This window comes from Hyperolius riggenbachi, chromosome 2, assembly GCF_040937935.1.
Source record: "Hyperolius riggenbachi isolate aHypRig1 chromosome 2, aHypRig1.pri, whole genome shotgun sequence".
In the NCBI taxonomy this organism is placed as follows: domain Eukaryota; kingdom Metazoa; phylum Chordata; class Amphibia; order Anura; family Hyperoliidae; genus Hyperolius; species Hyperolius riggenbachi.
In genome coordinates, this window is record NC_090647.1 from 130,219,045 (window position 1) to 130,246,973 (window position 27,929).

Here is a 27,929-nt window from a genome sequence, read left to right on the forward strand (position 1 = left end):
ATGAAGGACATCATTGTTCTCCTGTGGCTCTTCCCTTGTCTGGTCTATGGAGAGGCATCGCTAGAGCTGAGTGAGACATCTTGTTTATTCAACTACAGTTTCTTCATTGAGATTTTTTTTTTTTTAATTATGTTCGAAGCTGTTTTTGTCATGTTTAAAGTGGTAATTTTCTTTTTACGGAAGATTCAGATTACAGGTGGAACTCGAAAAATTTGAATATTTTGCAAAACTCCATTTATTTCAGTAATTCAACTGAAAAGGTAAAACTATGAAATTGACTCATTACTTGCAAAGCGAGATATTTCAAGGCAAGCCTTTATTTGTTATAATGTTGATGATTATGGCTTACAGCTTATGAAAACCCTAAAATCTAAATCTCAGACCATTATAATATTGTGAAAAGGTTTAACCATTTCAGCCCGTGGGGATTTTTCACCTTATGCATCAGAGCAATTTTCACCTCCTATTCATTCGCTAATAACTTTATCACTACTTATCACAATTTATTTATCTATATCTTGTTTTTTTCCGCCACTAATTAGGCTTTCTTTGGGTGGTACATTTTGCTAAGAATTATTTTTTTATAAATGCATTTTAACAGGATTAATAAGAAAAAAATGGAAAAAAAATCATGATTTCTCTGCTTTCGGCCATTATAGCTTTAAAATAATCCATGCTACCATAATTAAAACCTATGTATTTTATTTGACCGTTTGTCTCGGTTATGACACCATTTAAATTTTGTCCCTATCACAATCTATGGCGCCAATATTTTATTTGGAAATAAAGGTGCATTTTTTCCATTTTGCGTCCATCACTATTTAGAAGCTTATAATTTAAAAAATTTTCGTAGTATACCCCCTTCAAATGTATATTTAAAAAGTTCAGACCCTTAGGTAACGATTTGTCTTTTTTTTTATTGTAATTTTTTTTTTCCATTAAAAATTGTATTTGGGTATAATTTTGGTGTGGGAAATACACTGTTAATTTTGAATGTTATTATATGTGTAATTTGTAATGTAAAAAATATGTAGATGTAGTTTTACTATTTGGCCACAAGATGGCCACCTTGAATTTTTTTTCCCTCCTTGTGCTTCTCACTAAGCGGAAGCACAAGGGGGATGCAGAAATTTTTACGTGCAGAAAGACTGAAGCGTCTAGTAAGAGCGCTTCGGTTTTTCTGCTGGGGACACGGATCGGTGATTGGGAACCATGTTCCTGTTCACTGATCCCAAGGCTACCGGGGGACACCACGGGGGCACGCCCGCCATCACGCACCGAAGCGCGGCACCGCAGCAGAGCAGCCGCCGGGACGTGAGCTTCACGTTTGGGCGGCAAAAATAGTTAATACTCTAGGCTCAAAGTGTCAGACTCTTATCAGCGAATTCATACAAAACACCTGCAAAGGGTTCCTATTTCATATATTAGTTTCACCTTATCAGTTGAATTATTGAAATAAATGGACTTTTGCACGATATTCTAATTTTTAGAGCTTCACCTGTATACTAATGATTACATATTGTAAATTGATGTATTGCTGTTAAGTTTAATTGTTGCCCAGTATTTTGTGTTATATAGCTGCAGCGCTATGAACACTAGAGATCTGTCTGCTCTTCAGAAACTTCTGTTAAAGAGGCACTCTAGGGACATGCAGTAAATCATTCAGGGCTCTTTCTCATTACAAAATGCGTGTGCACGTTATGACCTGTGGCGTGATGTCGGAAGTTGCGGTGCGACGCTGATTAGCGGAAGTAGTTCTAATTCATCTGGCGGGAAAACGCCGGCGCTGGACGTTACGAAGCTCCCAGATGAGTTACAGTGTAATGCTCTGGAACACTTAGTTGAATGTGTCAAATAGACTTTCATGTTACCTTTCTAAATGCAATCTAGAAGCGATCCGTCAAAACACACGGATCAGCTCCTGTCGTGGAAGAGCCCTCAGGTTACCCATTTTACATGCATTATTCTGGATTTAGCATCAGAAACACTTCCTATAGCTATATATTGCTGTGTGTATGTTAGTATGTAGCCCTGCCTTCCCAGTGATGTCACAGCCTAGGCTGTTTAGATATGCAAAATTCTTTTCCCAGAGCATTTAAGGATACTCTGACCCATATTTAATTCACTTTTTCTTCTGACTTTTCTCCTAGGAGATACATTTTCATCTTCTATTTAAAATAATTTTTCAGCACTTTGCAATTGAAAAGGTACCAAAAAGTAGGTGGAAGGGAACTATTAAAATTATTTTGAGCATTTTGTAGGCTCGTTGGTGGCTTAAAATATACTTTATTGATAAGTTTAAAAATATCACTTAGGAGAAAAGTCAGGAGAAAAAGTTAATTGCATATGGATCTTGGACTCTTAATTAATTGATGTTTTCTCCCTAGTTTTCTCCTAGGTGATAATTTTTCATATTCTCTTTAAAATAACTTTTGAGTACTTTGCTATTGAAAAAGTACTAAAAAATAGTTGAAAAAGTACTGTCAAATTTTTATTGGCGTGATTTCAGGCTTGCTGGTGGCTTAAAAGACATTTTAATGAGGTGTAAAAATATCACCTAGGAGAAAGCTCAGGAGAAAAAGTTAATTGCGTAGAGGCCTTGGGCCCCTATGCAATTCATGTTTTCTCCTGAGTTTTCTCCTAAATTATATTTTCCAAATTGTCGATAAAATGCATTTTAAATCACCAACAAACAAGAAAATACTTAAAATAGTTTTTAATAGTTTTTGGGTGCTTTTTCAATTGAAAAGTGCTGAAAATTTACTTTAAATAGAAAATAAAAAATTATCTCTTAGGAGAAAAAAATACAGGAGAATAAATTAATTGCATATGGGCCCGGGTGTTGGTCAGACTGACTTCTTCTGGCTTTGGGACATAGAGTATACAAACCTTCTGCAGAGATACACCTGACGGTGCTAAAGATGTAAAACAAGGTGGGGAAAGGGTGGTGAGAGATTTTACAATGGGGAACCACTGACTAAATAATTGATAAAGTAATATTCCAACTTGAATGCAATGTGTGTGATACTGCAGCATTAACCACCCTGGCGTTCTATTAAGATCGCCAGGGCGGCTGCGGGAGGGGTTTTTTTAAATTAAAAAAAAACTCTTTCATGCAGCCAACTGAAAGTTGGCTGCATGAAAGCCCACTAGATGGCACTCCGGAGGCGTTCTTCTGATCGCCTCCGGCGGCCAAAAGTAACACGGAAGGCCGCAATGAGCGGCCTTCCGTGTTTTGCTTACTCGTCCATACCGCTAAGGTGGTTAAACAAGTACTAAGTATGTTCCTGTTTAATGTTTTTAGAAGCATTACAGTAAAAGGTGTTCATTGGAACATGCAAGTGTGTGGTCCTTCAGGAGATTTTTTTTCTTACATTTTTGCACCTCAGCCCTGGGAGAAGGGTATAACCCCCCTTCATTAATCACTCTGGAGCTCTGACCTCTCTTCTCTCTCTCTTTATTAACTCCTTCACTACTGATTAACATATTAGTTAGGATTAGTGATGGGACGAATCCACAATTTCTTCGAATCCGAACCCAAATACGAATCCAAAAAGGTTCTCGAATATCTGGAACCTTTCAAATCCAGAATCTTACGAATCTTGTACAAAATAATTGTATGATATATGTAAGAATTTAAGAAACATAGTAATCCAAACTGAGCAAAGTAATTTTACTCTCAAAATTGAAGAATAAATAACACTTACTACTTTAACAAAGTATTCCTTCAACATAAACACAGAAAGAAAGTAAAACCTTAAAAGGACAACTTAAGGGCTGGTTCAGACGGACGCTTGCGGAGCGTTTACCGCAAGCGTTCGGAATGTCGCAGTAAACGCTCCCATTCAAGTGAATGGGAGCGTTTACACCGAGCTTTTGCACACGGTTACACGATCGCGGCGTTCGGGTCCTGATTTTCGCTAGCATTCGAGCTGCCCCTGAAAGTGACATGTAGCTTCCGGGGGGCGGCCAACCGCGACGGCTAATATCCCCCTAGGGGAAGAAAAACCGTGACCGCATCGGAACACGAAGCAAAGGCTACTGAAAGCCTGACCGCGCAGCCGCCGCAATGCCCCCAAACGCGACGTCCGTCTGAACCAGCCCTAAGTCTTAAATAACAATAATATTTTTATAGCGCTTTTCTCCCTGGGGACTCAAAGCGCTGTGACCCTGCATTATGCAGTCTCAAAGGCTAGGGAAAAGAGGTGAGTTTTTGGCCTTTTTTAAAGCTGTCAAGAGAAGGCAACAGCATCAGCGGGTCTCTGGCTTGTGTGAGGCTCAGGCTGCAGGCATTCATATAGGGAGAAGGGTAGGAGAGGCGCATTATATTTGAGTTCAACCAAACCTATTTTCCCCCATTATAGCTAGCTAGTATACTTGCCTCATAGGAAGCCACTAGCCAGTATAGTTGCCCCAGTATAGTTGTCCCTAGCATAGGTAGCCAGATGCCCCCATTATAGATATAGTTGTATAGGTAGCAAGTGTAGTTGCACCCACAATAAGTATAGTTGCCCCTTGTATAGGTAGCAAGTGTAGTTGCACCCACTATAGGTATAGTTGCCCCCTGTATAGTCAGTGTAGATGCCCCCACTACAGGTATAGTCGCCTCCTGTATAGATAGTCAGTGTAGATGCCCACACTATAAGTATAGTTGCCCCTGTATTGGAAGCCTATTATGTAGTTTCCCCGTGTATAGGTAGACACTAGCCAGTATAGTTGCCCCCACAACAGATATTGCTGCCCCCACAATTGGTATATCTGCCCCAAGCATAGGTTACCAGTAGAGGTGCCCCCCAGTATAGGTAGTCCTTAGTGCCCCCCAGAATAGGTAGTCCTTAGTGCCACCCCAGCATAGGTAGGTAGTCTTAGTGCCCCCTAGCATAGGTAGGTAGTCTTAGTGCTCCCCAGCATAGGTAGGTAGTCCTTAGTGCCCTCCAGTATAGGTAGTCCTTAGTGCCCCCAGCATAGGTAGACTTAGTGCCCCCCAGCATAGGTAGGTACTAGACTTAGTGCCTCCCAGCATAGGTAGGTAGTCTTAGTGCCCCCCAGCATAGGTAGGTAGTCCTTAGTGCCCCCAGTATAGGTAGACTTAGTGCCCCCCAGCATAAGTAGGTAGTCTTAGTGTCCCCCAGCATAGGTAGGTGGTCTTAGGGCCATAGATAGTCAATAGCCATAGTGCCCCTGAGCTTAGGTAGTGCCCCCAGACATACTGTACCTGTTGTTCTTCGCCTTCAGGTCTTCTCTGCGGGAGATCCATACAGCATAGGTAGGTGGTCTTAGTGCCATAGGTAGTCAATAGCCATTGTGCCCCTGAGCTTAGATAGTGCCCCCAGACATACTGTACCTGTTGTTCTTCGCCTTCATGTCTTCTCCGCGGGAACTTGAGTAGGCGGCGCAGCGTCAACGTCATCAGGCAGCAAGCGGCAGCAACGCGGGCACAACGTCGCATGACACATGGATGGAACGCAAGGTCGGCCCTGGTTGCGATGACGTCACAAGCGGTGCAGGTAATGTATACAGCGATGCGTAGGGCTAAACTTTGGCGGCGGGTCGCACGGATTTGTCGGATTCGAAATTACACAAATGGCATGTGGATTTGAATCCACGAATCCCGAATCCTTCTCAATGATTCGGTGGATTCGTGGATTCGCCAGATTCGTTGTCTCACTTCTAGTTAGGATATTTTCACTGTCACTTTTGTTGTATTACCATTTTTTATGGTAGAACAGAACCCAAGCAATGCAGGGTGACCCAGAACCACTAGGACTGAGCAGAGCTTTTTGTTTGGTATGATAATTTTTGTGTGTTTGACTAGGGGTGCCTGCCAGCACAGCATCACAGCATCTTCGCCAGCCAGGCCAGCACAGTATCGCTGCATCTCCACCAGCCAGGCCAGCACAGCCTCGCCGCATCTCCGCCAGCCAGGTGTACAGCATAACTGCGAGCCAGGCCACAGCATCTCCGCTAACCAGGCCACAGCATCACCACCAGCCCAGGCCCAGCCATCATAGCACCACCATACCAGCCGAGCACAGCACCCAGACCAGCCAGACGAGGACAACACAGAAGCCAGGTGAGAAGACTCTACCTAGTTATGGTTAGGGGACACACTGCCTATTTATGTTAAATGCTACCTATTTATGATATTTCTATGTGGATCTGGAATGCTGTCTAATTATGGAATTTTGGGAAGGCTGTGCTGTTTGAATGATATACAGACAGCACCTTTCATTAAAGGAGCGGGTGCTCCCCACTGCTCGTTCACAGCAGGATTTACTTGGTGACAATTCGTGAAGGGGGACATGTGTTCCCCTATCACGGTCCATGTTCATTCATAATAACAACAGTAAATAAAAAAAAGATTCACACATCCTGGTAACCCAGGATAGTGTTTGCAGTGCCATCTCAGGGGCGTAGCTCGGGGAGGGGGGTGAGACATGTGCCCCCGGGCGCTGGGTCCCTAGGGGCGCCAGTTGTGACTTTGAGTTTAAAAATAAAAAGAATATTTATATTTATTTACTTCACCGCGGAAGGGGTCCTCACCTCAGGGCTCCCCCTCCCTTGCTCCTCCCTCCAGATATGGGCGGTGGGCCGGCAGAACACTTATTCTACTTCCGGCAGAGTAGAGAGATCTGTGCGCCGCTACTCTGGTCTAGTCTAGACTGCCTACCGCTCCCCCTTCTCTGCGCTTTCCCCTCCTGCTGGGGGGGGGGGGGAGGGGGACACACCTGGCTACATATACTGGGCACATATACTCCTGGCTACATATACTGGGGTTAGCTATACACCTAGCTACATATACTAAGCACATATACCCCTGGATACATATACTGGGCACATATACGCCTGGATACATATACTGGGCACATATACCCCTGGCTACATATATTGGGGACAGCTATACACCTGGCTACATATACTGGGCACATATACCCCTGGCTACATATATTGGGGACAGCTATACACCTGGCTACATATACTGGGCACATATACCCCTGGCTACATCTACTGGGGACAGCTATACCCCTGGCTACCTATACTGGGGACATATATACCCCTGGCTACCTATACTGGGGACATTTATACACCTGGCTACCTATTCTGGGGACTACTATAGACGTGCCTACTTATTCTAGGGACACCTGTACCCCTGGCTACATATACTCAGGACACATATACACCTGGCTACATATAATGGGGACACATATACACCTGGCTACCTATTCTGGGTACACCTATAGGTCTGGTTACTTCCACTGCGGACACCTACAGGCCTGGTTACTTCCACTGGGGACACCTATAGGCCTGGTTACTTCCACTGGGGACACCTATAGGCCTGGTTACCTATACTGGGGGCACCTATTTTAGGGGAACTGCTGCCAGATTAACTGTATTTTTGGGGAACCGCTGCTGCCAGATTAAGTGTATTTTGGGAAACAGCTTCCAGATTATATGTATGTTGGGGGAACCACTGCTGCCAGATTATGTCTATTTTGGGGGAACCATTGCCACGTTATCTGTATTTTGGAGGAACCTCTGCCAAATGACATGTATTTTTGATGAAATGCTGTCAGATTACATGTATTTTGGGGGGAAACACTATGACAGAGCTGAAACTTCCCTGGCAGACCTTTTACACCACTGCTAAGTTCATGTATATTTGTCCCCACCCATTACTATGCCCACATTCTGTTGCATAGCCATGCCCCTTTTTTGGCCCTGAGCGCTACGCGGGCCGCAGGTCCGTCCTTGAGGGCGCATTAATAGTCTTTGTCCCTGGGCGCTGAAAGCCCTAGCTACGCCTCTGTGCCATCTTATGGTGAAAAAGTAAAAATCCAGTCAGATTGCATTTAAAAAAATTACTAAAATGAATCCCTTCTAAAGCACTCCCCCCCCCCCCCCCCCCCAATTAAGGATTCAGCTTTTTTAATATGTATGTCATGTTATCTTAGTAAGTAAGGGCTTGTAATTATTGACAGGAATAAAAAAAACTGAAAAAATGCACCTTTATTTCCAAATAATATGTTGTAGCCATACATTGTACTAGGAACATAATTTTAATGTTGAAATTCATGTGAAACGCATTGAAAGCACTTTTGTGGAGTATATTAATACATTTATGTTTGTTGAAATTGACAGCTCAGTGTCTGCTTTTAGGAGGTAAGTCCACCACTGCCTTTCAAGCATTTACATATTTTAGCCTATTTTATTCTTTTGACGCCTCTGTTTACATCCCAGCATAACTTTAATGTTGTGATAGCCAGGACAAATGGGCAAATACAATTTCACATTTGAGTTATAGTAGCATTGCTTATTTTTTTAAACTAATAGGGAATGGGAATGGAGAAATAGTGTATTTTTTCATTTGTTCCTTGTTTTTCCCTAAAGTAATTACTGAAAACAAGTTTTTCCTGCTAAAAGCCTAATTTGTGGTGAACAAAATAAGATATAGATCATTCAGGTGTGAGAAGCAGTGATAAAGTTATGGCCAAATGAATGGGAGGAGCGCTAACAGGTGACAATGGCTCTTTGCGGTAAGAGTAAAATGGCTTGTAGGGTGACGTGTTTAAAAATGCATAAACCTCCAGGTTTTATCTACTATGGCTTATACTATCTTATACTATGATAGCTATTAACCCTTTCCAATCCTGTGACTATTTCCAACATTGGCCTTTTCCAGCATTGGTCCAATGTCAGACATAATCTGACAAAGGAAAAATGGCTGCCGCTAGCTGGAGCTGTTCCTTGATAAAGTCCGGCACAGCGCCAACCCCTCTAGATGAAAGTGTCAAAATAAGTTCAAGCTTCGATTGCCACCAGCCCCATCTTCTGCCGCTGCGCCATGTAATTTAAATATTACATGGTTGCATTTAGACTAATCACTAGGAGCCTCATTGCCAGATTCAGCTTGGCGCAGCGTCAGTTGATGTGAATTGTCGGACTTTGACCTCTCCAGCACTACGCTGCTCTGTGTAATTTTGCTGGTGCCATACATGGGGGGGGGGGGGGGGGGGAGGTGGAGCTACAGCACATAAGCTTGCACTGGCCCTGCCCCTTCTTCCTGGAGTCAAGTTGTATCCTCGCTCTAGTGCAAGGAGGTAGATACTCTCCAGCTCAGTGCCGCAATCTCACTCTCTGAACCACCCATGTCACCTCCGCACCCTGGAAAAAGTAAGTGCTGGGGGGACGTGTGTGATCCAGAATTGGAAAGTGTTAAATTTTTGAACAGCATTCGGTGTCGCTCACATTTTATTTTTATTTTGGTGCCAGGAAAGCCTCTCCCAACATCACGGCCTGTTGTGACAAAAGAAGAGATTCAGAGTCTAGCGGAATATCTCTACATAGCTGACATCAATAAGGCTGACAGTGATGACATCATACTCAATCTACAGCACAAGGCCTCCACTTCTGAGATGGGCTCAGGGACGGACTTTTCCAGCCAAAAGTACGTTGAGAGCATGGCAACCATGTTATGTATTTCTTATTTGTCATATGTAACGCCATTGCACATTATCTAGCATAGCATAACTCTAGATTAGAATAACTCTAAATCTGTAAGAAACACAAACTCATTTCCAAAAAAGTTATCAATAGAAAAAAAATGTAAAGATGTTTAAATCATTAAAACTCTACGGTTTGCTAAAAATAGTACAAAGGCAATGTGTCAAATCCTTTTGAATCTGATGTCAGCAACAAGTTTTCAAAAAGTTTGAACAGGTGCAATAAGGGTTTAGAAAAGTTGTTTAAGACAATGACTCTCCCCATTCAGCATGCATTCCGCCTCTCTGGCTCCATAGTAAAAAAATTTGGGTGCTAAGCGGAATAAGACCTAACCATAAAGCTGCTGAACTCAGGGTGGCCCTGTCACACTCCCCCTACTGGCCAGACTGGTTAGTGCCTCCCAATCTTCAGCCCGCAGACCATCCAATCTTGTGGATGCAATCGATGTGCCAGAGTAGCTGGAATTGGGCAAACAGACAGGTCAGGTGGGAATGCATGGAAAATACCAAGCTGCCACCACCTCTCAACTATAAGAGGAGAGGTCCCTTCTAACTAAGCTTGCGGAAAGAAAAGGTTAACACAATCTAATATTCTTACTAAAAGGTTTCTCTGGGTAGCGTATCCCTGGAGAACAGAGCTGGATGAAGGCCAAATGGGGCCCTAAGCAAAGTAGCAGACTTGGGCCCCTCTCCCTCAACCCCTCCTGCTCCCAACCAGTATATGTATATATATATATGTACCATAGACTAAAAGGCCAAAATGTGCAAATGCTACTATAGTACAGAAGTAGCTGACACTGGCACAGGTCAGATCATTAAATAACTACGGTATAGGTTGCTCTAGCTAGCTGAAATGCATTTTAGAGTCTGTCAGATGGAAAGTCTCAGTATGGGGTGAATTGTGTGTAATCACGCATCCTACCGCAGTTTGACCAGAACAGGCTTTTTTCTGCAGCTAGGAAGATAGCAGTGCTTCCGGTCTATTCCTACAACGATGGAAGAAGCTGGCTCTGGTTATCCCGGCAACCACATACCATAGCTGTGGAGGAAGAATGCCTGGAATGCGCAGACACATTAGATGTCAGGCTCAAGGGGTACCTGGGTAATATAGAGCCTTTGGCAAACACTGAAATTGCACGCCTCCTCCCCGCCCCTCCCGTTAGAGCCCCTTCCCATCTAAAAACAGCGTCCTTTCTCATGTACTTGTGGTATGGTTGCCTGTGTTTTTTGGCTTGGGATATTGATGAAGTTTTTTAGACATAGCTCTTCTTATTCCCTCTCTGTCCTCTTTTCTGGAAGTACACTGCCATGTACCCCAGATATCAGAATTAATCTGATATGAGATCTGAGTGATGGGGAGGCACGGGGGCAGGCATGGTGGTGCAGCACAAGAGCCGGATGGTGCCCATTGTACTGTGGCGCCCATGCCATGAGCCATGCCTGCACCCCTCTAGATATGTCTCTGGTCAGGCTGACTGATTCTTGGAGGTTGCTGAGGTCCCGAGGCTGCTTTTACAGGAGCACAACTCCATCCCTATGTCACGCTGAGCCTCAGGGCAGGCTCGTTCAAGAGGAGAGAGAGGGCCAGTCAGAATGAGGTCAGCAGCCAGCGTCAGCCAGCCACAGTGAGCAGCACGCTGGTGCAACCCACGCTGACTCTCTGCAGGCTGGAGAGCTTCTCCTCACCATGGCAACAGGAGCCGCTCAGCTCGTTTTTGGAAACCGGAACCATATCAGCGCAGCGGCAGACAAGTAAAAAAGATACTAGAAGGATTACATGCTGATGGGGCCCCTTAGACCCTTAATGGGGCCCTAATCAGGTGCTTCATGTGCCTGGTTGATAATCTGGCCCTGCCGGAGAGGCAAAGGTTGGCTCTGCGGTACTCAAATCAGGTAAATAGCCATAAAATTACTTTTTGTAGATTTATTCAAGTTATGCAATATAGGTTAATTTCTACAGAAAAATTATTTTAACAATTATGAAAATTGTAACAAACAGCATGGTAATAAAAGGAAGAAAATTAAGAAAACAAATACTGAGAGATTGAATGTTTGATTCTTTGTTTGTGGAGTCCAAGCAAAAATCCTTTATTTAAAGTGATTTTAAACACCTCATGTTAAAGAGAATCTGTATTGTTAAAAATCGCACAAAAGTAAACATACCAGTGCGTTAGGGGACATCTCCTATTACCCTCTGTCACAATTTCGCCGATCCTCGCCGCATTAAAAGTGGTTAAAAACAGTTTTAAAAAGTTTGTTTATAAACAAACAAAATGGCCACCAAAACAGGAAGTGGGTTGATGTACAGCATGTCCACACATAGAAAATACATCCATACACAAGCAGGCTGTATACAGCATTCCTTTTGAATCTCAAGAGATCATTTGTGTGTTTCTTTCCCCCTGCAGCTATCTTCCACTGAAGTGTCAGGCTGTTTCTTCCTGCAGAGTGCAGACAGCTCTGCCTGTATGTAATTCCTCAGTATGTGAAAGCCTAGCCAGCTCAGTGGAGGATTTATCCAGCTTGTAAAAGATAAGAGAGAAGAGAGAAGCTGTCCTAATCTAAATAATACACAGGCAGTGTGCATAGAGGGGCCTGGAAGGGGGAGTTTATAGCAGAACCAAAACACTGAAGAACTTGGCAGCCTTCCAGACACAGGCTGACAAGTCTGACAAGAGAGAGATAAGTTGATTTATTACAGAGATGGTGATAGTAGAACGTGCTGCAGTAAGCCAGAACACATTAGAATAGCTTTTGGAACTTGTAGGATGATAAAAAACAGGATGCAATTTTTGTTACGGAGTCTCTTTAATCGAACAGAGTGAGTGATGTAGCAGAATGTGTCATTTAAAATTCAGGTAAGTAAAATGTGAAATGAAATCTATACAGATACTTAGTATCCCATCTGAACATTTTTAGGCTTGATATTCTGGCAAATAACCCCTGACCTTCAGGTACCTCAATTCCATAGTGATTTTTGATTTCAGAACAAAAATAGCACAAACATCTAAGACACGTGAAGACCAAAGAAAAAAAAAATCTCCATTTAGTTTGATTTTATCTTTTCCCATTACTTATATCACATTTTCAAATTATAGATAAGGATAATAGAAATCTTACCATGACTCTGTAATCTAGATGGCAGACTGACCCTTGCCTGGTATGCATTAATAGCAAACTATACTGGTTTTCAGTCCGTTTTATTCAAAATCGCAAACATTTACAAGTTAAAAAATTGTTATTTATATTTTGTATGCTATGTTGAACCTCTATTTTACATGTGATTATTTAAAAGACTTACGAGGCCAAAATGGCTAAAAAAGCCAAGTACCTGCAAGATGTTTAAATGCACGGAGGACGCCGTCCGCGCCCTCCGTGCAGTTCCGCCGGGTTCCCTTCCTGAAATCGCCCCCCGGGCAGATCGCGACCCCACAGGCCGGGTCGGGCTCTCATGCCGCTCCTAATATGGCCGCCGGAGCTGGCCGCGACTGCGCAGTCCGCATTGCCGCGAGTGCGGCTGCGCAGCTCTAGGGCCAACCCCCCGAACCACGCACTGTAGCATGGATCGGAGGGGTTGGCCCTAGAGCTGCGCAGCCGCACTCGCAGCAATGCGGACTGTGCAGCCGCGGCCATATTAGGAGCGGCATGAGAGCCCGACCCGGCCTGTGGGGTCGCGGTCTGCACGGGGGGCGATTTCAGGAAGGGGACCTGGCGGAACTGCACGGAGGGCGCGGATGGCGTCCTCCGTGCATTTAAACATCTTGCAGGTACTTGGCTTTTTTAGCCATTTTGGCCTCGTAAGTCCTTTAACACATGGTGAAGTCGCGTTGCTCAACCTGCTTATTTTTAATAAGTAAAGCAGAAGATTCTTGCCTGGAGGTAGCTCTCCTGGCCTAAGGGTCCTTTTACACTATATCAGTTGCTGTCAGTTGTAAATGAAATAACAAGTGATGTGCAAGGTAATATCCATGTTTCCCTATGGACTCTTTCACACTATTTGCTGAAAAACTGAAGCTTTTTCACAATGCACTGCTATGGAGGAAATACAATGCATTAAAGGAGTACTGTAGGGGAAAAACAGTAGAACTTACCTGGGGCTTCTAACGATCCCCCACAGATGTCCTGTGCCCACGCAGCCACTCACCAATGCTACAGTCCCCACCACCGGTTCACATCCAGAATTTGCGTCTTTAAAGTCGGAAAACCACTGCGCCTGTGCGGCCGTGTCCTCTCTCCCACTGACGTCACCGGGAGCGTACTGCGCAGGCGCAGGACCTACGCTCCCGGTGACGTCAGCAGGGACATGGCCGCTCTGGCGCAGTGGTTTTCCAACTTTAAAGTCGCAAATTCTGGAAGTGAACTGGTGGTGGGGAGAAAAGCATCGGTGAGTGGCTGCACGGGCACAGGACGTCTGCAGGGACAGTTAGAAGCCCCAGGTAAGTTCAACTCTTTTTCCCCCTATCCCCCTACAGTACTTCTTTAAGTGCATTGCATTAAAATGCATTAAGTGTAAAAGTGCCCTTAGCGTCAGTGGTTATAAAGGATATACAGTAATTGTGTACTTAGCTGAATGATTCTGCATTTACTTTAGATCTGATCCCACAGAACCATAAGTCAACTTGCTCAAAACACAGTTTTCCTAAAAAGCCCCATGTGCTGATTATTAAAGTGAATGGGAACCGCATTTAAAAAAATGAGACAGATACTTACCCAAGGAGAGGGAAGGCTCTGAGTCCTATAGAGCCTTCTGGCTCCTCTCCTGGTCCTGTCGTTCCAGTGCTGGCTCGCCCGGTAGCAGTATTTGACTAAATTAGTCAAATACTGCTTTACCCAGCCGAAGGAGGCTTCAGAAGTCTTCAGGGAGCCCGAGTGCTCCTGAAGAAGGGCGGCCCTGTACTGCACCTGCGCAAGCACACTCTCTTGCATGCTCACGCCTGTGCAGTATGGAGCCGCACGTCTTTGGGAGGACACAGCTCCCGAAGACTTCCAAATACCCTTTCGGCGGGGGATTGAAACAGGGCGGGGGGGGGGGGGGGAGCCAGCACTGGATAGAGAGCACCGAGAGAGGAGACGGAAGGCTCTATATGACCCAGAGCCTTCCCTCTCCTTAGGTAAGTATTTGCTTAATTTTTTTAAAAAAATGCGGTTCCCATTCACTTTAAAGCGTACCTGAAGCGGAAAAAAAGTTATGTACTTACCTCAGTAGAGGGAAGCCTCTGGATAGTCCGGCAGCTTCCCCGATCTTCTTACACCTTTCCATTGGGACAAATGTCAAATATTGCTCTTGGCGGCGCTCCTCTCCTTGTACAAGTGCGGCCACACTGTGCAGGCACCAGTAGAATGGAGCTTCTCTTGCATGGCTTTTCCCTCTGTGCACGAGATTCTCCATGCTGCTGCCCAGCCGCCGGGACCCTCTTCCTCTTCACAGGGGCAGCAAAGGGGTCATAGAGGGTTGGAAAAGATTTACTGTAGTTGTTTGGTTGGCATTGCACCTATTACGTTTTCTCTCTTTTTATTAACTACCTTTGTAAACTTTTATATTGCATTCTCAGGTTTTTCAGTTATGTGAATGAAAGCAAACTATTCACTCGCCCCACTTTTGCCCGCCTTATTTCCATGCTGGACAACTACTTTGAGCGCACAGGAACAGAGGAGTCCGAGACCAGCGATGAGATTCGGGAACAAGCCGCTTTCTTAGAGGCCATCTTCCAAACTGCTGTAATAAGCAATCTCTCCAGTTTTCTCATTACTAAAGGTAAATTACGTTCCAGAAACATATACAACAATATTTATATATTTTAGGGGTTTCTTAGAGATGGTACAAAATTATCTCATTATACCATTTCTCTGAAGCTTACAATTTAATTTTAAAATACAATGGAAATTGTAGGAGATTACTGTAATTAATTCCTTCCCTCCCATTATTTCATGGAAACAATCTGTGGAAGTTATCGCCTTCACCTGCTATTGCTCAAGGTTTATACATTTTAATTTCTGTAACGTCTTTTTACGTAGACTGCATTTCTCCTCCTTGCACCATCCTAGTTCCCTATGGTCTATGTTATACCTGTGCCACACCTCCTATAGGGAAGAATGGGAGGGGGTTTGAGTGGCCGGGGGAGGGTCTCTGGATCCTAATGAGGCTTCCCCCGTCCGTCCTCCTCCGTTCCAGCGATCAAGTGCTGGAAGGCGCCAAACACAGGGTAAGTAAGTATTTACCTACTGTGATCCACCGCAGGCGCAGTAGCGGCTTTCCGATCGGGCTCAGGTGGACATAGCTCACGTCTTTGCAGTTCAACGGACCTGAGCGGAAAGTCATTACCGCGCCTGTGCTGGAGCCGAGAAAGGTAAATATTGCAGGTCCTACTGTGCCTTCAGGGGCTTCCAGTGCTGGACAGCCGGGACGGAGGAGGATGGTAGAAGCCTCATTAGGATCCAGAGGCTTCACCCATCCTGTGGTAAGTATCCTCCAGAGGGTTTTTTATATCTTACAGAGTCTTTTTAAGTGGCCAGAGACGGCTGGTACGCAAGTGGTTAATCAGAGTTTGAAAAAGAAACACATGGTGGCTATGTTTTTTTGTAGTTTGTTTTTTTTTCAAATTGTTCATCCTGTTTTTAAAGCACCCATTCAACCACCTCTGAAGATGTTTCTCACTATCAAGGCACTCTGGAAATGATAGGCCAGCTCTGATTTATATTTGCAGCACACTGGTGTCAGTCATTTCTTAAAGCGGACCCAAACAAAATATTTTTTTAATTCAAAATATTTAGTTGCACCACTCTGACACATACAAAGATAAATAAACACTCCTTCAAACCTATGAGCATTTCAGTGCATGCTTTCCACCCTTCTCTTTTCATAACTAGGGTTATACAGGAGGCAGCCATTAGCAATTCCTCCTTTGCCGGACACCACCTACTCCACCAGTTTGCCGGATTCTGTCCCGGCAATATGGAAGGAAGGGAGGGGTTCCTCCAATAAATGTAAAATATTTTATATTTGTCATCATGCAGCTGAAAAAAGGCTGCTATTTATTATTATCATTTAGAAAACAGATTTTATTTCTAAAATCTTGTATTTTTAATTTGGGTCTACTTTAAGGCCTCCACAACATGTCACCGGACATTGTCTGAGGCGGTGAGACACATCTCTATCAGCTGTGACATGTGGCTAATACAGACTAGCACAAGGAGTTATCGCCATTAGATTCAATTCAATTAAATTCACTTTATTGTCATTGTGTAACACAACAAAATTACTTTTCATGACAACCCCACGGTGCATATAGGGAACATGGTGATAGTAACAAGGAAGAGAAGAAATTATACAAGTATGCCAGGTATTACAGATGTTTAAACAATTTGTACACAGTGTTAATTATTTCAGAGAGGATTCAGAGTTCATCAAGTTTATGGCGGATGGGAAAAAGCTGTCTTTCAGTCTGTTTGTGTGTGTGCAGATTGATCTAAAACGTTTACCTGATGGAAGGAGCTCAAACAGGGCATTTCCAGGGTGAGTGTTGTCCTTGATAATGTTTTTGGCCCTTCTCACGCTGCGAGTATTATACAAAAGTTCCAGTGATGGTAGTTCAGTGCCAATAATGGCTTCTGCTGTTCTAACAACTCGCTGCAGGGCTTCTCTAGTAGCCTTCGTGCAGCTGTTGTACCAGGCCGTCATGCAATTGGTCAGAACGCTTTCTATAGTGCATCTGTAGAAATTAACCAGCAGCTTCTGTGGGAGGTTAGCGCTTCTTAGTTTTCTCAGAAAGAAGAGGCGTTGTTGTGCTTTGCCAGTTAGAGCTAAAGCATTGTCAGCCCAGGACAGGTTCTCTGCGATGGTGACTCCCAAAAATTTTAAGCTGGAAACTCTCTCCACAGCCTCTGCATTGATCATTAGCGGTAGGTAAGTGGTCTTTTTGGTGGTCCTAAAGTCCAGAATAACTTCTTTGGTCTTCTTTGTATTTAATAACAGGTTGTTAATGTCGCACCATGCAGTCAGGTTCCTAACTTCTTCTCTGTATGCAGCTTCCTCATTGTCTGATATAAGCCCAATGACAGTCGTATCATCTGCAAACTTAACAATTATGTTTGAGGTATGGATAGGCTGGCAGTCATGGGTGAAAAGTGCATAGAGGAGAGGAGAGGGCTTAATACACAGCCCTGTGGCATGCCAGTGCTCAGGGTATGGGTGGAGGATGTCTGTTTTTCTAGTCTGACAGTTTGAGGGCGATTAGTAAGGAAGTCCAATAACCAAGTACATATGGAGGGAGCAAGACCTAGTGCATGGAGTTTGTTGGTCAGCTGGCTAGGTACAATGGTATTAAATGCTGAGCTGTAGTCAACAAAGAGCATCCTAACATAGGAGTTGGGCTTTTCCAGGTGTGAGAGGGCAGCATGGAGAGCTACACAGATGGCATCCTCAGTCGATCTATTTGTTCGGTAAGCAAACTGGTGTTGATCTAGATTTGCTGGGATGGAGGCCTTGATGTGTGTGGCTACCAGTCGTTCAAAGCACTTGGCGATGACAGGGGTTAGAGCAACTGGACGATAATCATTAAGACAGGTTATCCTAGGATTTTTTGGGACTGGCACAATGGTTGTAGATTTAAGGCATGATGGAACTACACCCAAGAACAGAGAGAGGTTGAATATTTGTGTAAAAACTTTCGCTAGTTGACCAGCACAGGCCTGGAGCACACGTCCTTGCACACCATCAGGACCTGCAGCTTTCCTGGTGTTGATATTTGTGAGTGCTTTCTGCACTTCATGTATGTGAAGGATTAAAGGCTGTGAGTCTGTAGTGGGCCCAAAGTTGACTGGAGGCCGATTGTTGTCTTTTTCAAATCTAGCAAAGAAGTTGTTAAGTTCCTCTGTTAGGCTGGGAATGTTATTGTCCAGTGTATATTGAGTGCTATTCTTCTTTTTGTAATCTGTGAATAGTTGAATGCTTTGCCACATCCTCTTTGGGTTTGAGTCATTTTCAAAGTTTTCCTCAATCCTTTGTTTGTATTTAAGTTTTGCATTTCGTATGCCCTTTTTCAGACTAGCTCTGGCTGAAGAATATGCTTCTTTGTCCTGTATTTTAAAAGCTTTGTTTCTATTCTTTAGAAGTTCCTGGAGTTCTTTTGTTATCCATGGTTTATGATTTGGGTAAACCGTAATTCTTTTGTTGACAGTGATGGTGTCCACACAGAAATTAACATATGACAATACAGAGGAAGTACTCGTCTCCAGGTCTGTTTCATGAAAGAAAATATCCCAATCTGTATTTTCAAAGCAATCTTGGAGCTGAGAGACGGCAGTCTCAGGCCAGACTTTAACAGACTTGCTAATTGGTTTAGCAGTGTTGATAATGGCTTTGTATGCGGGAATAAAAAACAAAGATAGATGGTCAGACTGTCCCAGTGGGGGGCGTGGGGTGATTTTATAGGCACCTTTTATGTTTGTATAGACATGATCCAAGGTGTTTTCTCCTCTGGTTTTATAGTCCACATGCTGATCAAATCTGGGAAATACCTTCTTAAGATTTGCTTGGTTAAAATCTCCAGCAATGATGAAAATTGCATCAGGATGTGAGTTCTGTTGCTTACTAATGACATCAAACAGTTGTTCATTTGCTGACTTAGTATTGGCATGAGGTGGAATGTACACTGCCATAATTATAATAACTGTATGTTCTCTGGGTAGGTAAAAAGGTCGACATCTCAGCATTAGATATTCCACATCAGGTGAACAAGACTTGTTGATTATGGTTACGTTAGTGCACCAAGCATTATTGATATAAACACATAGACCTCCACCTGTTTTCTTGCCAGAATCATGCGTTTGATCAGCACGATGAAGCGTGTGACCTGCAAGCTCAACTGCAGCGTCTGGTATGGAGGGGTCCAGCCATGTCTCCGAAAAAATCAAAAGGCAACAGTCTCTCATAGTTTTATATGTGGAGATATCCAGTCGGAGCTCATCCATTTTATTTGCGAGGGATCTCACATTTGCAAGAAGTGCGCTAGGAAGAGGGGTTTTATGTGGAGTAGCTCTCAGTCTAGTTAGCAGTCCTGATCGCTTACCTCTATTTTGTTTCCTCTTGCTTTGCTTTCTGCCCCGTCTATTTCCGAGGATAGCAGTGGTTAATGAAAGTCCCGGTGATCTAAGAATCTGCTGCGGTATTGATTCCATGTTAAAGTAATCTCCTGTGCTGCTTGATCCGATCTGTAGAAGCTCCTGGCGATTGTAGTGGATGCTTGCCTTTGCTTGTGAGGCGGTGAAGGTCAGTAGGAAGAAAATTAATAGAAGAGAGCACCAATGTGGGTAGCATGAAGCCGCTGCGTCTGTGCGCGCCGCCATCGTACAGTGTTGCTGAACAAAAACACTTAGGACATTCTGGTGCAGGGCTAAATGTTTGCAAATATACAAGTATGTTAAAGGGCAACTATCGGCTAAAGTAATGGCTCATACACACAAGCCACCGCTGTGGCAAGAGCCATAAAAAATAAAAAAAAAGCTGCGCCAGTTCGTCGCCAGGTCCCTCTGTGCAACAGCCATACACGAGGCGCACAGAGGGACACAGATTCGGCGGAAGCTGTCGCCAAAGGTTCCTCCCCCCCGCCGTCAGCTTCATACATTGTGTACGGAGTTGCTGTCGCTCGGAGTTGCTGACACTCAGCGCCTCTGCTGGCAGAGGCGCTGAGTGTCGTTTGCTTTGCTAGATGATGTAACTCCTTTTTTTTATTGCCTGAGGAAGCGGGCGCTGACCCGTGAAACGCGTTGCTTTGTTTTATCTGGAGTTTGTTAATAAATAGACTGAATGTACAGTCGTGTTGTGTCTGCTTGGAGGGGGTAAGTCCACCACTGCCTCCTCTAATTACCAAGTTTTGGCTTTTAAGCTCTTTTAAAACCCCTTTTATCCTTTTGGCGCCTCTGTTCTCTCTTATATAATATTGTATCCACCCTTGGTGGAGGGTTGCGACCCTTTCTACTATCTACAGAGAGCGACTTCTTATTCCTGAGTGGGGTCAGGATAATCTCCCCACCTGCCTTTACAGTGGTTGCCTATTGGTGACCCATGTTTGTGAGTATAACAACTATTACTCTTTGTCATTACCCCCTTTGTCAATACATACTACACTATTGGGGCTCTTGGTGTTCCTCTGTTTATCTCATTTAAAAAAAAAAAATAACTGCAAAGTGGAGTGTGCGTAATTATTCAGAGTCAATACTTTGTAGAACCACCTTTTGCTGCAATTACAGCTGCCAGTCTTTTAGGGTATGTCTCTACCAGCTTTGCACATCTAGAGACTGAAATCCTTGCCCATTCTTCTTTGCAAAACAGCTCCAACTCAGTCAGATTAGATCAGGCATGGGCAAACTTGGCCCTCCAGCTGTTAAGGAACTACAAATCCCACAATGCATTTGCCTTTATGAGTCATGACTGTGGCTGTCAGACTCCTGCAATGCATTGTGGGACTTGTAGTTCCTCAACAGCTGGAGGGTCAAGTTTGCCCATGCCTGGATTAGATGGACAGCGTTTGTGAACAGCAGTTTTCAGATCTTGCCACAGATTTTCGATTGGATTTAGATCTGGACTTTGACTGGGCCATTCTAACACATGGATATGTTTTGTTTTAAACCATTCCATTGTTGACCTGGCTTTCTGTTTAGGGTCGTTGTCCTGCTGGAAGGTGAATCTCCGCCCCAGTCTCAAGTCTTTTGCAGACTCCAAGAGGTTTTCTTCCAAGATTGCCCTGTATTTGGCTCCATCCATCTTCCCATCTACTCTGACCAGCTTCCCTGTCCCTGCTGAAGAGAAGCACCCCCAGAGCATGATGCTGCCACCACCATATTTGACAGTGGGGATGGGGTGTTCAGAGTGATGTGCAGTGTTAGTTTTCTACCACACATAGCATTTTGCATTTTTGCCAAAAAGTTCAATTTTGGTCTCATCTGACCAGAGCACCTTCTTCCACATGTTTGCTGTGTTCCCCACATGACTTGTGGCAAACTGCAAACTGGACTTCTTATGCTTTTCTGTTAACAATGGCTTTCTTCTTGCCACTCTTCCATAAAGGCCAACTTTTGTGCCGTGCATGACTAATAGTTGTCCTACGGACAGATTCCCCCACCTGAGCTGTAGATCTTTGCAGCTCAACCAGAGTCACCATGGGCCTCTTGACTGCATTTCTGATCGTCGCTTTCCTTGTTCGGCCTGTGAGTTTAGGTGGACGGCCTTGTCTTGGTAGGTTTACAGTTGTGCCATACTCCTTCCATTTCTGAATGATCACTTGAACAGTGCTCCGTGGGATGTCCAAGGCTTTGGAAATCTTTTTGTAGCCTAAAGGCCCATACACACGTCGGATTTTTTTAAACGACGGGTCGTTTGGACGTCCCGTCGTTCAGTCATCCGGACGTCAAATCGGGCGTGTGTACAGTCCGTCCTTCAGCTGATAAGACTGGTTTTGAGCGATCCGCCTGGCGGAAGAGTGGCAAGAAGAAAGCCATTGTTAACAGAAAAGCATAAGAAGTCCAGTTTGCAGTTTGCCACAAGCCATGTGGGGGAACCCAGCAAACATGTGGAAGAAGGTACTCTGGTCAGATGAGACCAAAATGGAACTTTTTGGCAAAAATGCAAAATGCTATGTGTGGTAGAAAACTAACACTGCACATCACTCTGAACACCCCATCCCCACTGTCAAATATGGTGGTGGCAGCATTATGCTCTGGGGATGCTTCTCTTCAGCAGGGACAGGGAAGCTGGTCAGAGTTGATGGGAAGATGGATGGAGCCAAATACAGGGCAATCTTGGAAGAAAACCTCTTGGAGTCTGTCGTTCAGTCATCTGGACGTCAAATCGGGCGTGTGTACAGTCCGTCGTTCAGCTGATATGACTGGTTTTGAGCGATCCGCCTGGCGGATCGCTCAAGACAAGTCTTATCAGCTGAACGACGGACTGTACACACGCCAGATTTGACATCCGGACGACTGAATGACGGGACGTCCAAACGACCCGTCGTTTAAAAAAATCCGACGTGTGTATGGGCCTTAAGCCTGCTTTAAATTTCTCAAGAACTTTATCTCTGACCTGTCTGGTGTGTTCTTTGGACTTCATGGTGTTGTTGCTCCCAATATTCTCTTAGACAACCTCTGAGGCCGTCACAGAGCAGCTGTATTTGTACTAACATTAGATTACGCACATGTGCACTCTATTTAGTCATTAGCACTTATCAGGCAATGTCTATGGGCAACTGACTGCACTCAGACTAAAGGGGGCTGAATAATTATGCACACCCCACTTTGCAGTTATTTATTTGTACAAAATGTTTGGAATCATGTATGATTTTCGTTCCACTTCTCATGTGTACACCACTTTGTGTTGGTCTTTCATGTAGAATTCCAATAAAATTGATTCATGTTTGTAGCAGTAATATGACAAAATGTGGAAAACTTCAAGGGGGCCGAATACTTTTGCAACCCACTGTATCATTTTTGTGTTTTTGAATAATGTGTGTGTCAAACTCAATCACCAAGGGGCTAAAATCTAAAACCTAGTCTAAGTCATGGGCAAAATTGTTTACTAAGTTTGAACATTAATTGAACAGTTTCAACTAAGTGGCGAAACTATAGCAAACATAGGGGGCCAGCTCCTCCCTCTTCTGCAGAGTGGCGCAGTAAATCAGTTTAATATTTACCTCCCCCAGTGCTGCTTCGGTAGAAAAGGATCTAGTTGAAGTGGTGGGGGGCTGAGGTGGGGGTGAGGGGTTACCAGCAACACAAGGGCTTTTGGATCCCCCAAGAGTGGGCACCATGGTAATTTTGCTGGGCGGGGGTGCCATGGGTTGTCGCTGCACCCCGGTGTGCTCCTCTGGTTGGGAAGGCAGTGTGCTGTCATTCTTTTGCTGCTTACAGTGAGTATTTCTGTCCCCCAGAATGCTGGAGGCTAGCGACGTGTCTGTACAGCCTCGGCCCTGAACTGTTGCTCAATGGATCGGATCCCTGCCGAGGTACAATCTTTGTACACATGTGTACGAGGCTTTACCATGAATGTGTATCTTTGGATTACAAAACACAAGGAAATGCAATCAATCAATCAATCAAACATTCCACCCATCAGCATTGTACACCATATATGCTGAACAAGAATGACAAAACCTATTGCTGACTATAGGAAGATTTTAAAAATCTTTACAAACCACTGGAAAGCCATTATGTGTGCCCAATGACGTTAATATAGTGAATGCAGCCATCATGTCACCATAGAACAAGTTCAGCCCCTGCAGTATCGGTAGTTCACCATCCAAAGTCAGGCTACATGATAAAAGTAAAACAGGAAAGGAAACCCTAATGGAGTGCAGTAAGTGTACTGGAAGTTGCCAGCCAGTTCCAGCACTGGGATTAGAGATGCAGTAGGCTCCATTCTCTGAACCAATGGCCTGGGTACTTTTGCAACCTCTTGAACCCCTGACTTGGAGGCCGCTAAGGAACTGTGGGCCCTGAGCAATTGCCCAATTTGTCTTCAAAAGAGACCTCTTGTGTACCATCTTTTTTGAAATTGGTTGAAGTGGTTTGGCAGGGTGTGACATCCCTGCAGAGACTTGGCACCAGTTATATCGGATATGTATCGTGTATACCCGGAAACCCTGAAAATGGAATCTTATTGCTTATTATAATAACTCTATTTTTCATTTCAAATACTTTGTTAACCTTCCTGGCAGTAAGCCCGAGCTGAGCTCGGTCTATGCCGTGCAGGAGGATTTCTCAGGCCCTGCTGCGCCGATTTGCATAATTTTTTTTTGTACACGTAGCTAGCACTCTGCTAGCTGCGTGTACTGCCCGATCGTCGACGCTCCGCACCGATTCGCCGCGCCGCGTCGCCCTCCCCCAGACCCCGTGCGCTGCCTGGCCAATCAGTGCCAGGCAGCGCTGAGGGGTGGATCGGGACTCCCTTTGACGTCACGACGTCGATGACATCATTGACGTCATCCCGCCGCGTCGCCATGGCGACGGGGGAAGCCCTAATGGAAATCCCGTTCAGAACGGGATTTCCGAACGGGCTTGATCGCCGGAGGCGTTCGAAAAGGTTGGGGGGATGCCGCTACTCTGCGGCTATCATGTAGCTAGCGCTAGGCTAGCTACATGATTTAAAAAATAAAATTAAAAAAATAGTGCTGCGCTACTCCTTGGCAGTTTTAATTAACCGTCAGGAGGGTTAAGTAAGACACAGTAGGAGACATTTGTGAAGCACCAGAATGTGGAGCTGAAAAGTGTAAATCAAGCTGTTGCAGGGGTATAAACTGATTTGCTGCATTAGCTATTTATTGGTGCTGTAGTGGCAGGGCCGTTGTTAGGCATAGGCAAACAAGGCAGAAGCCTGGAGTGAAAACTGTAGGAGGGGGTACCACACAGCTAGTCTAAGCACTCTGTACTTTATGGGATTCTTATAGCCAACTGCTAGTTCCATTAAAGATAACCTAAAGTAAAAAAAAAAAATGAGATGAACTCACCTAGGGCTTCCCTCACCCCCCTGCAGGGGGCTGAGGGAAGCCCCAGGTGAGTTCATCTCATTTTTTTTTGGTAGGCTTTAGGTTCACTTTAAGAAAGGGATGGATAGCAATTTTAACACCTAAATGGTCACTGTTGTGTTGATTGTTGCAACTCTGAGTGGATTTTCAGGACAATATTCTAACCTATAAAACCCCAGGCTGTACATTAAGAGTATAATGTTTATAAAGTGGGCACAAATCTCTCAAAAGCATTATTGGGAGGGTTTGTTATATGGGTTCAGTGAGTTAGGGCCAGTGAGATGTATAAGGCCTGGTAATAATTTGTGTAACCTTTACAAACTTATTTTGAGAAACATTATTTCCATATCAATTTCTTATCGGTGCCCACAAAACTAACTGATGTAGGTTATCAATGATCTTCCTGATCAGTAGCTTGAAGCAGGGAGACAAAAGGTGTCTTGCCTGGGGCACCAAAATGCCAGAAACAGCCCTGTGTAGTGGTAATGTATCACCTCTACATGTGCATCTAATACACCTGTACGTACACTGCTGTGAAGGAGAAGAGATGGTGGCGGGTAACATTTGCGCTGGGGTTCATAGTTCTGTTGTGACTTCCCTGTCTCAGCTCACTGTGATAATTTGGTGAAGCTCTAAGGTCTAATGCTTTCATTAACAGGCTATTATAACTCATCGGAGAGCTTTGAGCGTGATCTGAGGGACATGTGGTTTGGAATGTACACTCGCACAAGAGGCTCCCTGGACTCCTCAGGATTTGAGCATGTATTCCATGGTATGTACAGTAAATGTTCTGCTTAACCTATAAACTGACTGACCACAGTGGACTCATGGTGCAACATGTTTTAGGAAAGGAGCTAAAGATATTTACACACTTTAGATAAAAATCAGCCGAAACAGCCAATAACGACTGCTTTGGCCAACGATTGTTCACTCACTAGTGTGTATACACTTAAGGATTCTGCATGTAGGATCCATAACGACCTCCAACGACTGATCACCCCGATTGCAATGTTTTTGTTGTCCTTCCCCCTCCCACAGAAAACATGCATCGCTTGTCTTCACTCCACCCCCCTCCATAGCAATAGAACACATCACTAGCCTGAAGGTTAGTGATGCATCTGTACAGCATCAGACGTGTGTGTGTGTGTGTGTGTGTGTGTGTGTGTGTGGTGTATGTGTGTGTGTGTGTGTGTGTGTGTGTGTGTGTGTGTCTGTGTGTACGTGCCAGATTTCTGGAAAGGCCACAAAGGCTTGGGCCTTGGACGGCTGCAACTCAAAGGGGCACCTGGATATGAAATTGGGGTTACTACCTATGGAAGAGAAGGTTGCAAATGGGGAGTAACACATGAAAACTGAAGCTGATGCCCAAGGGAGTGGTACATGAAAGAGGGGCTGCAGTACATACTGTAGATGTTATATATGAAAAAGGAGGCTGTACATTATTATTATTTCTTTTATTTATGAAGCGCTAATAAATTATGCAGCGCTGGACAATAAATACATACGATACAAAGGATGACAGACGTAACAAGGTTAAACACCATAGGACAAAGCTATACAAGGCAAAAGGGTACAAAATACACAATCATGCAGTTTTGGACTGGTTAGGTAGGCCCAGTAATACAAGTTTGAGGCTGTCATAGGAAAGGAGCACACAACCATGTAGAATACACTAGGGAAGGGAGGACCCCGCCAAAGGCTTACAATCTAAGGAGAGGGGAGATGGACACATTAGGTACAGCTGTACAATAAGTATTTAGTAGATAGTTACTGTGTGGTAGGGGGAGGGTAGGCCATCTTGAAGAGGTGGGTTTTGAGGGCTTACTTGAATGTATTGAAGGAGGGGGCAAGTAAGTCTGATGGGCAGTGGAAGGGAGTTTCAGAGGGTGGGGGCGGCTCTTGAGAAATCCTGCAGGCCAGCATTGGAGTGGGAAATTCGCAGGGCAGTTTGGTGAAGGTCATTGGCGGACCGGAGGGGATGGCCTGGTGTATACCTGTGAACAAGCTCCAAGATGTCAGTAGGGCAGGTTTTGTGCACAGATTTACATGGGGGGGGGGGGGGGGGGGGGCGGGGGGGGCACTGCTGCACATGGGACCAACGCTTAGGGGTGGAATAAGTATAAATCTGGCATTGTGTGTGTGCACGTTTGCTTGCTGAGCTGTAGGTGTGTGTAGGGGAAATTCTGTGTCATACCTGTAATCAATACATATACTACAGTATATTAAAAAAAAAAATTATGAAAAAATACAAAGTGACAAATGGTTTCTTACTGTAAGCAAAGCAAGTTGATGAAGTGAACATAGATATATAAACAAACCGGAGAGGATGTGGGAAGAGTAAAAATGCTTTTAACACAGTCAGCAGATTGAAACTCGAATTATAGTTCCAGCACTGGCCAGAGTTATTCTCTCTCTGCAGTGGAAGGAGGTGGACTGGGTCAGATGATATGCTCTTTGCTGGGGAAGGAACTCCCACTCTTCTGGCATTAATGAGGTACTGGATACAGCTTTCCAGACAGCTTCATTATTTCAAAATGTACACTAAACATTGTGCATTGCTTATTAAGGCACATTTACTATCATATGTGTTTAAAAAAACAGGAAACATAGGAGTCTGAAATAAGGCTTTAAAGGACTTACAAGGTCAAAATGTTTCAAAAAGTTAAATACCTTTTTAGATTCTTGATGTACGGAGGATGCCATGGCAAGGCAGAATGAATGGGAGGGCGTGGATGGCGTCCTTCGTACATCAAGAATCTAAAAAGGTATTTAACTTTTTGCAACATTTTGACCTCGTAAGTCCTTTAAGGTTAATTAAACAGCCCAGTAATGTTCAATTTTCACAGGTGAAATCCATAAAAGGAAGATATCTGGATTCCACAATTGGGTGCAACTCTATATGTTGGAGAAGTTCTGA

General features: G+C 44.3%; 1 protein-coding gene across 1 annotated transcript; it reads left to right on the plus strand.

The window, feature by feature from the left end:
• Positions 1 to 27,929, plus strand: LOC137544868 (uridylate-specific endoribonuclease D-like). The gene is made up of 6 exons (XM_068265966.1): positions 1 to 70; positions 5,816 to 6,073; positions 9,271 to 9,445; positions 15,053 to 15,255; positions 25,671 to 25,784; positions 27,859 to 27,929. The coding sequence occupies exons 1-6, from the start codon at positions 1 to 3 to the stop codon at positions 27,927 to 27,929; spliced, it is 891 nt and encodes a 296-aa protein (XP_068122067.1).

Bases quoted from the DNA above. Each gene is read 5' to 3' on its own strand.
- LOC137544868 (XM_068265966.1), top strand. From the start codon at position 1: ATGAAGGACATCATTGTTCTCCTGTGGCTCTTCCCTTGTCTGGTCTAT. The intron at 9,446-15,052 runs GTACGTTGAGAG...TTGCATTCTCAG, and splicing joins ACGGACTTTTCCAGCCAAAA to GTTTTTCAGTTATGTGAATG. The intron at 25,785-27,858 runs GTATGTACAGTA...CAATTTTCACAG, and splicing joins ATTTGAGCATGTATTCCATG to GTGAAATCCATAAAAGGAAG.